Source organism: Conger conger, chromosome 10 (assembly GCF_963514075.1).
Source record: "Conger conger chromosome 10, fConCon1.1, whole genome shotgun sequence".
In the NCBI taxonomy this organism is placed as follows: Eukaryota; Metazoa; Chordata; class Actinopteri; order Anguilliformes; family Congridae; genus Conger; species Conger conger.
Window position 1 is genome coordinate 25,952,443 of NC_083769.1, and position 15,016 is coordinate 25,967,458.

General features: G+C 48.7%; 1 protein-coding gene across 1 annotated transcript in view; it reads left to right on the plus strand.

Moving 5' to 3' along the window:
* Positions 1–15,016, plus strand: part of plxna2 (plexin A2) — a 170,666-nt gene that overhangs the window by 115,246 nt on the left and 40,404 nt on the right. The window contains exons 12-16 of the mRNA XM_061259087.1: positions 2,437–2,588; positions 6,745–6,862; positions 8,529–8,665; positions 10,313–10,480; positions 13,408–13,501. Of these exons, the coding sequence (XP_061115071.1) occupies positions 2,437–2,588; positions 6,745–6,862; positions 8,529–8,665; positions 10,313–10,480; positions 13,408–13,501 (669 nt within the window). The remainder of the gene's footprint in view (positions 1–2,436; positions 2,589–6,744; positions 6,863–8,528; positions 8,666–10,312; positions 10,481–13,407; positions 13,502–15,016) is intronic.

Sequence of the window (15,016 nt, forward strand, 5' to 3'; positions counted from 1 at the left end):
ATTATGACTGATGCTGTATATATATAGAGAAGGTATAGTGGAAGCATATATCATCTTTATCGGCTGAAATTCAGCCTCCTAACGGCAGTAGGCTCACCTAGAGAGCAAATTGTAGCGGGCTTGGATGTGTCTTCGTTCCTCCCATAGGCTGCCCGGCCACCGTGGGATTTGGCCAGGAACACATCAGAAGCATTTTCCCTGCATTATTGAAGCTGGAGAAATAAACACAGGCTGGCATTTGCGGTTAAGAGTCTCAGTGTAAGCCCCCCAGCCCTTAGGGTGTCTGTATTCACAGCGTACGGATTATTTGTTCGAGGGAATACTTTTTTTCTGCATATTCAGATTATAAAGCGGCCATCTTGTATTCTCCATTTAGGTCAGCAGCCCATAGCCTCCAAAGAAATCATCAACCCTCCAACTGCTGCCGCTAACACCCCCTCCCCTCCTCCCCCCCCCCCCCCCTCCCGCTCTCCCAACCCTGGATTTGATGAAAATGAAAGCGGTGGCCGTCTGAAAGAGACCCTGTTCTTCTGGAAATTACCGGTGATTGACAGTGTGAAAGAAGGAGCTGGGAGAATGTCGGGCTCCTTAAGGGGATTACAGTCAGAGCGCTGGATTCGGAGAGAATGGAGCGTCCCCTACCCTGCTTTTAGAGAGGCAGAGCCCAAACAACAGGCGGGCGCCCGCGGGCTGGCTCAGGGCGGCGCCCGGGGCAGAGCGAGCGGGCAGTGAAACCGCGCGCTGACCGCACGGCTTTGTGCGCCAGACCGCCAGGCCGGCGAGCGGGGTCAGGCCGGGGACGGGCCCGTTCCCTTCAGAAAGCAGGCCGAGCCTTTCAGAGCCCAGCGTCGCCCAAAGTGATATTTATACGCCTTCCCGATGAATGGAGGCAGCGGCTTTCAATAGGGCCGGGCTGATGGAGCCCAGTCCCTCCGCGAAATGAAATGTTCTTTCACGCAACCGGGCTGTCGCAGTGAGAGGGACTTTTCTCTTCTTTTGAGCCGTGTCGGTTTTGTGTGCGGGTTATGGCCGACACAGCCGGCAAGTGCGCTGCCCCCCGCCTCCCCATCACCCCCGGCTTCCATGCCCTGGCCGTTCTGCCTCCAAAGTGGCACCGAACCCTCCCCCTCCCCCTTTGCCATGGCTCTTATCCCCCCACCCCACCCCACTGGAGCCTAAGCTCACCCCTCTGCTTATATAACAAGCCCAAAGTCTCTTCCAATTTCGGCAGCCGTGGCCTGATGCGGATATATTTAGCCGTGCATCTTTCCTCCCTGTGTTTTCCACTATACCCTGCGTGCCCAGGCGGCAATAAAACATTCATGAATTCAAACCCGGAGGCGGTGTGATGACACACTTACTCTACATCCAGTGCAATTAATGTCCACTAAATCTACATTACAATGCAGAAGTCCCATTGGGCTCACGGTGCAGCGCTGAGGAGCACACAAAAGCGCACGCAGCTTCGCTAAGCTAACCGCGCTGGGCTGAAATGCCCTTCGTTTGGGTTGCTTTATTTCTGCTTGTGTGCTCAGTAATGGCGTATTGATTGTGTACGTAGTGAGTCCGTGCTGCACGCTGCACACGCTACCTCTCTCTTCATCTCTCTCTCTTCCCTCTCTCTCTCTCTTCCCTCTCTCCCTCTCTCTCTTTATCTCTCCCTCTCTTCACTCTCTCTCTTTATCTCTCTCTCTCTTTATCTCTCTCTCTCCCCTCTCTCCTTCCCTCTCCGGCTCCCTGCACTGGAGGTTGGCCAGGATACAGCCACTCCGGGGTTTTATAGCACAGAAGGCACCATGCCATCGGGAGCCAAGGTCATGCTGTGCCGCCATATTGCTTTTTATTAGAAGGTGGGCCGGTGCTATAGCTAATAAGGCCTCTTGTTATGCAAACAGCAAGCAGATCTGGAGAAGGCTGTTTCAGTGCATTTCGTAGTAAAGGCTCATGTTTTATATGATGCAATATGGTTGGCAAACTGTATGCATGTGTCTATTAATGTCTTCCAGAGCCTGACACCCCCCTGGTCTACAGCCTGTGAATGTCTTGTTGTTATATACACTGTGTACGGTACAAATAGCTCTCAGTCTTGCTGTAACTCCTCATCTAGAGAGTTCTGAAGTCCTGGCATCAAAGCAATGCCCCCTCATAATGCCTAAAGACATTTCCCCATTCAAATATCCCATTGACTTCTTTTTTTTTTTTTTAATCACTTAATATAAGAACTGTTTCCAAAAATAAAAAAGAGTTGTTGTTTTTTGGAACACAGTTCTTATATTAAGTGATTAAAAAAAGAAAGTTTTTTTGAGTGGGAACACTTTATGACCCAGGGGGCGTGGTTTTGACATCAGACTTTGGTACTCTATACTGATGGAGTGAAAATCACAGGTCAAGAAGAGACAGTGACATCACCGCCCTCCTCCCCCTCTCTCCGTGCAGGTGACTCCAATGGCGGGACCTCCGGAGGGGGGCACTAGGGTGACCATCCATGGGACAAATCTGGGCCTGGCCTTCTCAGAGCTGGTGGGGAACGTGGAGGTGGCGGGGGTTCAGTGCACCCCCCAGGAAGATGGCTACATCATCGCCGAACAGTAAGTCAGCACATACGGATGTGTTCATCATCCACACATGCGGTATGTCACACAAACCACCCGTGAGTCTTTACTCTTGATCTGCTTCAGATGGTTTATCGTTCCTGTACATTAGCATCCCAGCTAATACACATTACCATCATCAGGTGTGGACAGACGTGGACACTTGGTCTGGTGAGGTGGGCGGTCTGCACCTGATGAGTGTGGGCATGTCGCAGAGGCTGCAGGCTGCATAAAGCTGTGGCTATCTCCGTGTGACCTTCCTGTTTTTCTGTGTGTGTGTGTGTGTGTGTGTGTGTTTGAGAGAGAGAGAGAGAGAGAGAGAGAGAGAGACCATAGCTGTCTTCTGTGAGCTGTCCTTACCTGAGAGTGTGGCGTATGAAAGCTACCCAGGCAGAACTGTTCCCTCTGTCACACAGGACACATACGCATCAGCTACCGGACCACAGTGCTGCAGCAGCATTCGATCATTTCGGTGTGTGTAAGCAAGAAAATGTGTGTGTGTGCGTGTGTGTGTGTGCGTGTGTGTGCCTTTGTATGTGAGCGCACGTGTGCGTGTGTTTTACAGAAAAACAGATGGATGAGGCTAATTTACCTTTTTCTTTAATCAACAATGCCTCTCACCCTCTTTTTCAATCTTCCCGTATGCTCTTGTCTAATAAACACGCGGCAGAGCATGTTCTCTCATGCAGGAGACAGCAGGGCGATTATTGCGCGAGGGTCTTGCCATGCGCTGCCTTCTGATTGGTTGGATGTCGGTGAGATTTTGACACAGGGAGCCGCCCTCGCGGTTGGCAGTCTGTCCGCCGCCGTCATTACCGCGCTAGCCGTCATTACCGCGCTAGCTGTCACGCGTCTGCTGTTTACGCCCGAGGTGGAAACACGGGGGCGAAGCCGGAACGCGCGCGGCACCGGCCGGCCTCTGGGCAGCCCGCGGACGTGGTGTCGAGCGGGCTTCTGGTGCGGGTGGCACCCGGCAGCCGCCTCAAAACTGCGGATAATAAATGGGGGAGTTCATTAAAGGAAATCCGTGAATAAAGCCGGTAGCGTGCTGATGACTGGCTGACAGGCCTGGACTCAGAGCGGCAAACATGAAGCCAGGCTTAATTAGCAACCTAGCAGCCTGGGCCTCTTGTCTCGCCCCGCGGCTAGAGACGAGCCAGGAGCTGTCCGTCCCACCGTGTGAGTGCTCTTTTTAAATAGTTAGGTGTAAATTGCACTTTAACAGCCCTGCCCTCCATGGTGAAGTCATATTGCTTGGCCTTGTACAAGTCTTGTCTTTTGGCATCCAGCCCCCCTCCATATTATGTGCAGGCTTATGATCGTATGAGCAGTTCCCCCAGGCATATGTCAAATAGGGTTCAAATTGGGCCCTGGGTGGTGTCCTGAAGTCAGGGGTTCAAATTTGGTACAATTCATGGGCAGCCTATAAAAGCTCTGCACAGAGAAACAAAATGGAGCCAGTTCATACTGGCCTTGCATTTTCTGTATGCTCTGTTGCTAAGAGGATGCGTTCTACACTTCCCTACCGCCCCATGATAACTGCACAAAGCTCAGTGCCGGCTGTTCCCAGACGGTTTGCCTTAATTGTGCTGTCCAAGCCCTGCCATATCAGTGAATAAAGCAGAGAACTACACGGGCTTACGAACTGACAGCGGTTTCTCAAGGGGACCTTTTCCTTCTCTCATGAAAAATGCCAGCGCTGAAGGATCATATAGATTCAGCCCAGGCATTAAACGAGGCCTTTGAGACATTTTTGCACCTCTAAAGGAAGACTGTAAGAATAATCAAAGCGCACTGTACACTGTCCACACACTGTAGTTTCCCCTGCATTATCTGAAGTTCGGGAGACCAGAAGTTCAGTAAAAAAAAAAAGACCTTTTTTTGAATTTGTCGAGGTCGGTTTCCGAGATAGATTTACGCGAGGCCTTGGCAGGACTGCGCTTTCGTGTGTTTCCGGGGCTGTAAACACGCGTGTCGTGGTCAGCGCGCTCTTTCTCTCCGGCGGGGGAGAGGTTGCGCGCTGCATCTGGGGCCTGGCAGGGTGGCGGTAATTGAAATGCGCCGCATGCCACTGGCTGTAGGGGACAATTTGTTAGCAGCACACGGCTCTGACAGCGGCGTAATCCGATTGGGACACCGCTGGAGTGAATTCATTTATATGGCTGTGTAAAAAGTGTCAGAGGAAAATTAGAAAGCTGGCTCAGGACACCACAAGTGCCGCTAAAAGAGAAAAAAAAAAGATTCATAGGCTTTTTTCTTTACTGCTGTATGTTTTTTTGCCTTTGTTTTCTGTCTTGTTTGTGTGTGTGTGTGTGTGTCAGTGTGTGTGTGTTGTTTGTGTACTGCTTGCATCACAATTGCTCTTTTTTCCCAAACTCCCATGGGGTGGACTTAACCGGAACGACCGCGGACTCCAGCTGTTGTTTCCATCTTTATTTTGGTACCCTATTTCCACAGAGCGTTCCTGTCTGCGTAAGGTACAGGTACTGATGTAAATATAGCAGCGAGTGAAAAGCCTTTAACTCCAAAGGTCCCCGGTACAGAATTTTCAAATGGCACGTTCCTTGAAATATTCCCCCAAACATGACACCACCCGACAACACAACACATTTTCCATCCGGAAATGCGGCTTCCTGCTGGCTAGGCCCTAATCCCTTCACTGCTGGAACCTTTACGACAGCCCTGAGCACGCAGGATGGAGGTCAGGCATGCACCCCCTTCAGTATGCGCTGTATCAATCTCTCGGTCAGCTTTTACAAGCGGCGGGAGAATGAGACGCCATCAAACCGCAGCAGATGGCAGAGCCGCCATATGCTATGAGTGACTCACTGACTTGAGCCAGTCTTTGGGCTTTGCTGTAGAGAGCACATTTGTTTGATTTGTTCAAAAAAGTCAGTAGCTGACAGCTAATTATACTACGTATTTATAGAACTGCGTATTATGTATATACGTGTTCGCAGTTATCACTTCTTTTACGCTTCCCTTTAAGTTTACTCTCTGTGACGGGAAGTCACATCGTGTTGCTTAATTACTGTGAGAATCATGTAGGTTGTTGTCGTGACTCTTAGGGCCCTCTGTAGTGTTCCATCCGAGCGCATAGAAGGGCGAGATCGAGCTCCGATTGAGACCACAACAGAGGCGGAATCGGTAAACACTCCGGCGCTCCTGGGTCTCTGAATTCGCAGGAGGAGATATCGGTCTTGTCGGACCGTATTTCAGGCCAGTCTTCTGCCTTCAATAGGACCGAAGCGGGAGAGGTGCAAAACTAATTAGTCCTGATTCAGAGGTTCCGCCCTAAAGAAACAATGATCCAAACCCACCCCCCCATCGCCCCTGACGATTATCGCTCCTGTTTTTTATTACTCTCTGTACGAGCCAATCGATACCCGTCCTCGTTTTATTATGTCATTTGATCTCAGCACCTGCCATTCCGCCGACACCTGATCACACTGTATGATAAAGCTCTATCGATCCACCGCAGACCTCTGTATGATTTACCACGCCCTGGATGAGGCAGAGGGTTTTGGGAAGTTAGTCTGTGTTCCTTTGGGGCTTACCTCCGCAGGGGGTCTGCCTCCAGGCAGTGCCCAGGACATGCGTCAGCACCTCGAAATATCGAAAATGACATTGTGAAAAGAAAGCAGATCAATATCGATCAGTAGCATACAATTGACTTTCACTCTTAACTTTTGATAACATTACATAACATTACATTACAGTTATTCAGCGAATGCTTATCCAAAGCGACTTACATTTATTAGACTGAGCAGGGGCCAATCCTCCATGGAGCAATGTGGTTTTAAGAGCCCAACAGCCGCACTGATCTTATTGTGGCCACTATGGGGCTTGAACCACCAACCTTCTAGGTCTCAGTCAAGCATCTTAGTGACTAGGCCAGCACTACTCAACTCCACTTCCCGTGGGCCGCAGTGTCTGCAGGCATTCGCTTCAACCGTGCACTGCACCACCTGATTTCACTAATGAGCTTATTATCTGAATCAGGCAGGTAAAGTAATGAGTGAAATCAGGTGGTGTACCCTGCAGAAACAAGGAAAGGAGTAGCACTACACCAGGCTATAGGCCATAGGCTATTGGAATGGTTCATCATTGACTTTTTAACGGGTGTTTTTGCGTGTTTTCTGTGTTCTGACAGGATCGTGTGCGAGATGGATGCCACGCACCCGGAGAGCAAGCCCGGTCCAGTGGAGCTGTGCATCGGGGAGCGCAGGCCAGAGCTGCAGGCTCGCTCCTCCCAGCTCTACTCCTTCGTGGTACGGCTCCCTGCTCGCTCCAGCCAGCCCTGAAAATGCTGATGAGCCAATTTGTGTTGTCGCACGGTGTATTATGTTGCTAGGCCATCCAGCTAATTGCCATGACAGGGACTCAGGTATCAGTGGCGGTTTTGCGACCAACTGCTTGTCATCGCTGTTATTTGTAAAATATTTCCCCGCGTTAATCACCAGGAGTAAAGAGGTCACTTCATCAAAGTATTTTACAAGTGTTTCACTTTCACGCTCCGAACTCGTTTCTCAGCACAGTGTCAATAAATTATGCTTTTACAGCTAATATTGCCTTTTACTGGCTCCGCTGCAATTCATTCTAACAGTAAGGCCCTTAAATGACTGGAGGCTTTTGTTAATACCAGGCGAAAGTATAAATGTTTAATTTAGTTGCTAAATAACAAGCTCTTGGCTGCGAACAGCAGAAAGGCCTCTCTGAAAGGTTGTGAAGTTTTAACAATCCTGAGTGCTCATGTTGTTGCTGCTGTCTGACTAATGAAATCACTCCAGATTAAATTATCGGGCCCCTACAGTACATCACGTAATGTCGGCAGGCAGCTGTCCCGCTTTAATGGTCCCACTGTAAATCTACATTTTTCTGGAGACATAATGAAAGAACGCGGATGTTGACTGTTGAGCACGCAATCTCCATTTCTCAGAAGTGAACATTTTGATGACTTCTTTTCCCCAAACAAACAACACAAACACAAAGAGAAATAACAGAGAATAACAGAGCAGGATATGACAGATATAGTAACATTAACCACTTGGAGATGACAGCTATAGTAACAGTAGCCACTTTAGCTCAGTGTGAGTCCCATTTTGAGCACCTGGAGGACCAGGTACTTGCACACCAGTCTACCTCTAAATCCTGCTGACTCCTCCCTCCCCTCCACCCAGGAAGCCTGCGACAAACCGATAAACAACAGCACCATTCACATGCAATTAGTTGGCTCTCCTCAATCAGCGGCAGGTTGCTCTGTTCTTTGAGAAGTGCATTAACCTCTTCTTTGACTCCCGCAAAGATTCAATCTGTGAAACCTGCCACCATAGCTGTGCGCTGACTCAGTTCACACCATATGTCCCCTACAATGTATTTGAGGCAACATTATGAGCCGGAGTAATTAAGATGCTGTGTAGACAAATTCAGCTCGCACAACTCTTATTTTGGGGTGGTGGTGACGGTTTGGAGTTCGTACTAAAGCGTATTTAAACTACAAATTTACTAGTTCGTACTAACTTAAACAGCTCGTCCGCATTTGGGTGCAACAAAACAGTATTATTCTTGCAGGAGGCATTACTGGGAGACTGTGAAGGGAAATGTGTTCCTGTTGTCAGGGCCTGTTCTATGGGTCTCCCTTAGCACAAAAGCACAGTTTGTATACATTTGTCCTGTCTGTTTCTTCCTGTCTAACACCGGGACTCCTATAAACAGTTAGCTTGAGAGTCCCTTTTCGTAACGTCACGATGCAGAAGGTGTAATTCTTACTCTGGACCGATGAAAGCCTGTTTACATGCACAGTCATCTTTTGTGAGGAGCTGAGAAGAAATCAGGCCTTGAATAGGAACTTGAATAGTTTGGAAAGCGGGTGGTGGCTGTTGTGAAATGCAGTGACCATTGTAAAAGGAGGCGTGTGGTTGTTCTCCTCCACTGTAGATGCCGTCCGTGTTGGGGCTGTCCCCAAGTCGAGGGCCCGAGTCTGGGGGCACCAAGGTGACCATCATGGGGGAGAACCTGGGAGCCGGAAGCAGTGTCACTGTCCTGTTCGGGAACCAGACCTGTGAATTCTACGGGTAAGCAACGTGCCCTTCAGCAGTGGGCTGGACCAGCCCTCTTCCAGAAAACCAAAAACAATGCGATTTCTCCTGACTATCTGAGGAATGGCGGTTTTCAGAGCCGGAATGTCTCCTGCAGCATTTCAGTTTCATCATTGAAGATTCGCTCCTGCTGTGAAGGAGCACAGAGGCTGCTGCTGAAGCCTGCACTGATTACATAGCCTGTGCTACTGGCCAAGGCCTGAAAATCCATATCTCCAACCTAATCATGAAAAATCACATCCTGGAAACAAGAGACAACAGGCTGAGCATTAAGCGGCTGGACCTCAAAGCCGCAACGCAGCCTGTGTATGACACTTGTATAGTGTAAATGCACAGAGCAGGGAAACGCTAGCATATGTATACACATCGCAGGCAGGAGCTGTTTCTTGGCCGTGTTCGGGGAAGCATGCAAACTGCAAAACAATTCGGTATGTGGGAGAATTGAAGCATGAAGTGGGCAAGTGTGGGATGCTGCTTGGATACTGGACAGGGTGCGTGGGTGTCCTCAGCAGGTAAAAATTTAATGCAGTAAAATGTCTTCTTTTGTAAGAGTGACTGCCGCTGAAAGTGTTCTCATCTTCTAATCTGTGCATGGGCTGAGAGAGACTGAACAGCTCTTGTCCCACATCCTATCACTGGCCAAAATCTCAAAACGGCTACTCAATGTAACAGTAGTTATACTCCATATTATTGTTGCACAAACTCAGATTTCTATACTTTTTACTGTAAAATCTAGCCAATACCATTTTTCTTTTCAGCAATTAACTTGTTAAGGGATGAAACCTTTACAGAGTAGGTCATTAGGAGCAATATATTGTAAGTTAAGGGAAACAAACATTTCCAGGCTACATTTTCTTGAATTACTCAAAGTTTCAGTCTAATGCCATGTGTTTAAAACACATGTTCTGGTATGGTAATGCTTACTGGGATGAAATTCATGTGTCCTTAAGGATAGGGCAGCCCTGATGCTTTCTCTCTGTCTTTTGTGCTCTCTCTCTCTGACCCCTCCCTCTAGTCCCCAGCTCTCTGCTGTAATTTCACCAGGACCTCTCACTGTGCTGTAACTTTGACTGCCACCCTCTTCTGCCAAGACTTTGTGTACCGTCTAATAAGATTATCATGACCTGCTGCATGAAGCTTTCTAATAATAGCCTTCAAATACCCTTGTTGCTCTCCAGGATAAAGTCAGCCGTTTTTATAAAGACGCCTTTTTTCTTTTCTCCCCATCCCTTGCTCCCTCTCCCTCCCTTCAGGTGTCTATTTAAAGATGAGCCGTGGAGTTCTCATTGTAATGCTGTAAGGTTGATGAGTCGAGGCAGCTTTAATGAGATATTGGCTAATTACAGCCTTCTATTTCCAATGAGTTTCTGGCAAGAGAGGAAGTGGGTGGGGGGTGAGAGCAATGCTTGGCAACTCCCAGAGGGGGTGATGGTAATGAGCAGACAATGAGTTGCAGAGCAGTGGGCAGGTAGCAAAGGGAGATGGGGGGGAAAGTACAGGTAGTACAGATCAAGGGAGAGAGAGGGAGACAAAGAGATGGTACAAGTAACAGAAATTGAGACGGAGACAGAGAAAAGGTAGAGGGAAGACTCTGACATTGCTCGTGTCCCATTCTCCATGCAGGCGGACCATGACAGAGATCGTGTGCTACTCTGCCCCCTCCCTGACCGGGGTGGGGTCTGTGCAGATCAGTGTGGGCGTAGACCGGGCGCAGGTGAGGGAGAGCCTGGTCTTCCAGTACATAGAGGACCCCACCGTGCAGCGCATCGAGCCAGAGTGGAGCATCGCCAGGTAACCCTGCCCCTCACGTGACCCGCACACACACTTCCTGTCAGAGGTAGAGAACAGACCCTCTGTACGGGCACAGCGTATTCAACTTCACTGCGGCTGTAGGCGCAAACAAACGTGAACACAACAAATGAGGTCCTTAACAAAATCCAAAAAAAGTTCCACTGCAAGAGAAGAGACCACAAGGGATGTAGTGCGGTGTTACAGAACTTCTGTGAAAGACTTAAGCATTGGAGCATTTTTTCCAATTATTTTAGTAATTTAGAAAATGGGGTGGAGGGGGACTTCTGTCAGCAGCAATTACAGCCCAGTGAACACTGCTCATGATGGAAAAAACGAACATGAATTATGATCAGTCCTGCATCCACTTCATTTGTGGAATGTGCTCTGCAGTCTCCAGTGGAAGACCTCACAGCGCTGTGAGAGTGGTACAGCACTGTGAGAATGGTATAGGATTGTGAGAATGGTACAGCACTGTGAGTGTGGTACAGATTAGACATCACAGCACTGTGAGAATGGTATAGGATTGTGAGTGTGCTACAGATTAGACCTTACATCACTGTGAGAATGGTACAGCACTGTGAGTGTGGTACAGATTAGACATCACAGCACTGTGAGAATGGTACAGCACTGTGAGAATGGTGTAGGATTGTGGGTGTGGTACAGATTAGACCTCACATCACTGTGAGAATGGTATAGGATTGTGGGTGTGCTACAGATTGGACCTCACAACACTGTGAGAATGTCATAGGATTGTGGGTGTGGTACAGATTAGACCTCACCGCACTGTGAGAATGGTATAGGATTGTGGGTGTGCTACAGATTAGACCTAAATGGTAAATGGCCTTTATCCAAAGCCCTGTACAATTGATGCTTCTCATTCACCCATTCATACACACACTCACACACCGATGGTGATCGGCTGCATTCAAAGGCACCGACCAGCTCGTCAGGAGCATCTGGGGGTCAGGTGTCTTGCTCAGGGACACTTCGACACAGCCCGGGCGGGGATCGAACCGGCAACCCTCCGACTGCCAGACGACTGCTCTTACTGCCTGTGCCATGTCGCCCTCATGTCGCCCCCATGTCGCCCGACCTCACATCACTGTGAGAATGGTACTGTGAGTGTGCTACAGATTAGACATCACAGCACTGTGAGAGTAGTACAGAGAAGATCTCAGGACCATGAGAGTGGTTCATATGAGACCGAGCTCATTCATGTGCCTGTCCTCAGCCATCCCCCATCACTTACATCCAGACAGAGTCTCTCCAGCCTTGCTTCTCTGGGCCTGTTTGTTGTTTGTGTTTCTATAAAAAGAAAGCGGAGGCTTAGCCTCAAAGCCAGTTCAATACTGCGAAGGCCCAGAGATTGGTCTGGATTAGAGATGTTCCTCTGGGCTGGGAGAAAGCAGCTGGGTTCGATATTCCAAGGCTCGTACCTGAGACGGAGCGCAGAACGGCGGTAGCCGCTCTCCAGCGGGATGGGCCACGTGCGCTTGTCGCGGTGGGGAGCTCGAAGGCGTCGGTCAGAGTAATTGGCAATTTGATCCGTCGATGTTTCGCTGGCAGCTCTGTAATTAGCGAGACAGACGACGGCGGAGGTGAGCCGACAGGGCGGCGGAGACGTTGGGAACATGTGGCAGAGGTGCGAGCTGGGAACAGATGGTGGGAGATGGAGGTCTGCCTGTCAGCGAACAGCAGGGGTATCCTCTGTGGCTGGAGAAGGAGAGAGACGGAGGAGCCCGCCCCACTTTTCCTTCTTCAACTTTCCCTGTCCTTCATGAGGCAGCAGTATTGCACGTGCCCTCTCAGGCTCTCAGCAACGTTCCCAGAAACATCCAGAACAAATGAAAAAGAGAAAAAAGGAAAGCCAGAGATGTTCAAATGCTCTATCCTTTTAAAGTGGCTTCTAAACATATTACGAAAACAACTGATTGGTAGAGAAGGATCGGTCTGTTTGAAACTACAGAGGCTTAAAGTTTGAGTCTAGCGCTTTTCTGATGCTCTGCTTGACCTTAGAAAACAGCATATTCCTCTCTTCTTCTTATGTCTCTTTTTTCTCGCTTTTCCTCTCATTCCCCTCACCTGCCGTCCTTCCTCAGTACTGATCTGTATCTGTCACCATCATTTCTCACATCCCCTTCCATTTTTTTACCCCTCATTCTCTTCGCATCAGTCTTCTGCATTTTCAACCGCGATGTCCACTTTGTCATTTTCACACAATCTGCCCTATCTCTGAGTCCCAGCGCTCTCAGGCTCTCTCTCCCTGTCTGCTGCTGATGCCTGTCAGCTCGCTGTCTCCCATTGGCTGTGTAAGATGAGTGTGCTGATTTTGCAGACCGGTGTGAACAGAGGAAGGGGCCTCTGCCCTGTTTTTCTTGCCAATTTCTGGCCGCTGTAGACCAGCCCCAAGGACAAGCTTCTCAGCGGAGAGCTCGGGCCCTTCCCAGCCGCAGTGCAATAATGCAGTTAAAATGCGGTGGGCTTGTGCGCCATATGGCACGTTCAAACGAGCCACGCGTTCGCAGTCCTCCCAGCAGCAAGCGGCCGGTCGCTTTATTCCCCACAGCCGACCTGAATAACAGAAAGTGGGTAAACAGCTGTAGGAGAGGTCTGCGGTCTTGTCTTTTGTTTTGTTCCGTCCTCGCTTGTTTGTGTTGTGTGTAATCGAACCAGAAACGCTCTCGGAATATTAACATGCCTCCAACCACCTGCGTCCACGCTTCTCAAAGGAAAATGAGGCCCGTTTGATAACAGCTACTGAAGTTTGTCGAAAGATGCTTTCATCGTATCTCCCTTAAAAAGCTTTGATAGAGAACAGGTTTGAGGCAGTTTCTGACATGAAAGTGTCTCAGAGTGCTGTATTTGACCGAGACAGGAAGTAGAGCTGTGCCTTCCTGTCCTGACGCTCTGTATTTCCTCTCTGTCAGCGGCCACACCCCGCTGACTGTGACCGGGACCAACCTGGACGTGGTGCAGGAGCCTCGCATCCGGGTCCGATACGCCGGCCACGAGTCCGTCAACGTAAGTACCTTCGGGCCCTCGCCCTCAGCGAATGATGCTGAGGCACTGGAATCGGGTTTTTATCGAGCATCTCGAACTGAACTCCTGGAGACCTGCGGCTGTCAAGAGGGTTTTTAGTAGTTTTTATCACTTCATGACTACATTTATTTTCGGATTGGGGAAACCAGGCCTGCCAAGTGTGTTCCTGGAGATCTAACATTCTGTAGGTTTTCTCTCCAAGCCTAACAAATGCACACCTCATTCAACAACTTGGGATCTTTCTGAGCTGCTAATTAGTAGAATCAAGTATGCCAAATTACGGTTGAAATGAAAGCTACAGGGTGGCAGAGCTCGAGGAACACGGTTGGCTGCCTCTAAGGCTAAACAGTCTACGTATCACGTATCTCATTTTCAAGGCCTCAACTGGCTACGGCTTGAAAGGAAACCGCAAAACCTGCAGACATTGCAGCCCTCCAGGACCGGAGATCTCTGCTTTAAACTGTGGAGAGATCAGTCCTCCCAGACTGGCTTGTGTGAAATGACAACTTACCGTGGAACACACACTGTCAGTGGAGATTCACAGACGTCCACAATGTAGTATACATCCAATGCACTTCCATGGACTTCATCTATATTATAATGCATGGTTTTCCAAAGGCAGCAATGCATATGCAGGATTTTAAAAATATATAATTTTACCTTAATTTTACCAAGAAAATTCTGTTGAAAAAAATCACTTTTCGAAGGGAGACCTGGCCAAGAGGAAAGCAATGAGAATTTGTCTGTTCATTTATTGTGAAGTGCTGCAGTATCTTTTCTGATTTTGGTAATGTTCTGTTTTTCATTATAGCTTTCATATTGAAGTGCATTCCATTTCTGTAAGGGTGCAGGTATTCAATCTTTTGTGGACACAATCTCTCTGGCTCTGCAGTACCAACCATTTACAGATAGCTGAGAAGCTTGTTGTGGTGAAGCGCTCCAGGACCAGGGTTGTATATTGTGTTGTCTGAGGTAGTGCTGTAAGCCAAAGTACTTATGAGGACTTAAGCACTTGAAAGTGCTTGTAAGGAGCAGCTTTCAGTAAATAAGAGCAGGAAATAGTGGACTAATGAATGGAAGGCATATCTGTCTGCAATGTGACCTCTACCCTCAGTCGATAGACATTTCCCTTCTCAACCTGCACTATCCTTTAGTTAACTTAGTTAACTGCCCAACTGAATAATTCACCGCCCACAAAATGTTTTGTATGCAGTATTTCATGGAAACTTCCAGAAGCCAATCGTGGTCGCCCACCATTGGATGTGATGACTATAGAGCACCTTGTTCCTTTGGCTTTGTTGTGTTTTGTTTTGTCTTTGGCTGGAATTAAAAATCACTGTAGCAAGAGTTTAATGGAATTCTTGGTGGGAGGGGGTCAGGGTCGGTTCCTTAATGGCTTTTAATGGAAGATTAACTTTTGTCAGAAGCCCTCGTCAGCATAAAGAGGAGCAGAATAATCAGGGCATGGGGTGGAGGGGGAAAATCGTTACAGATTGG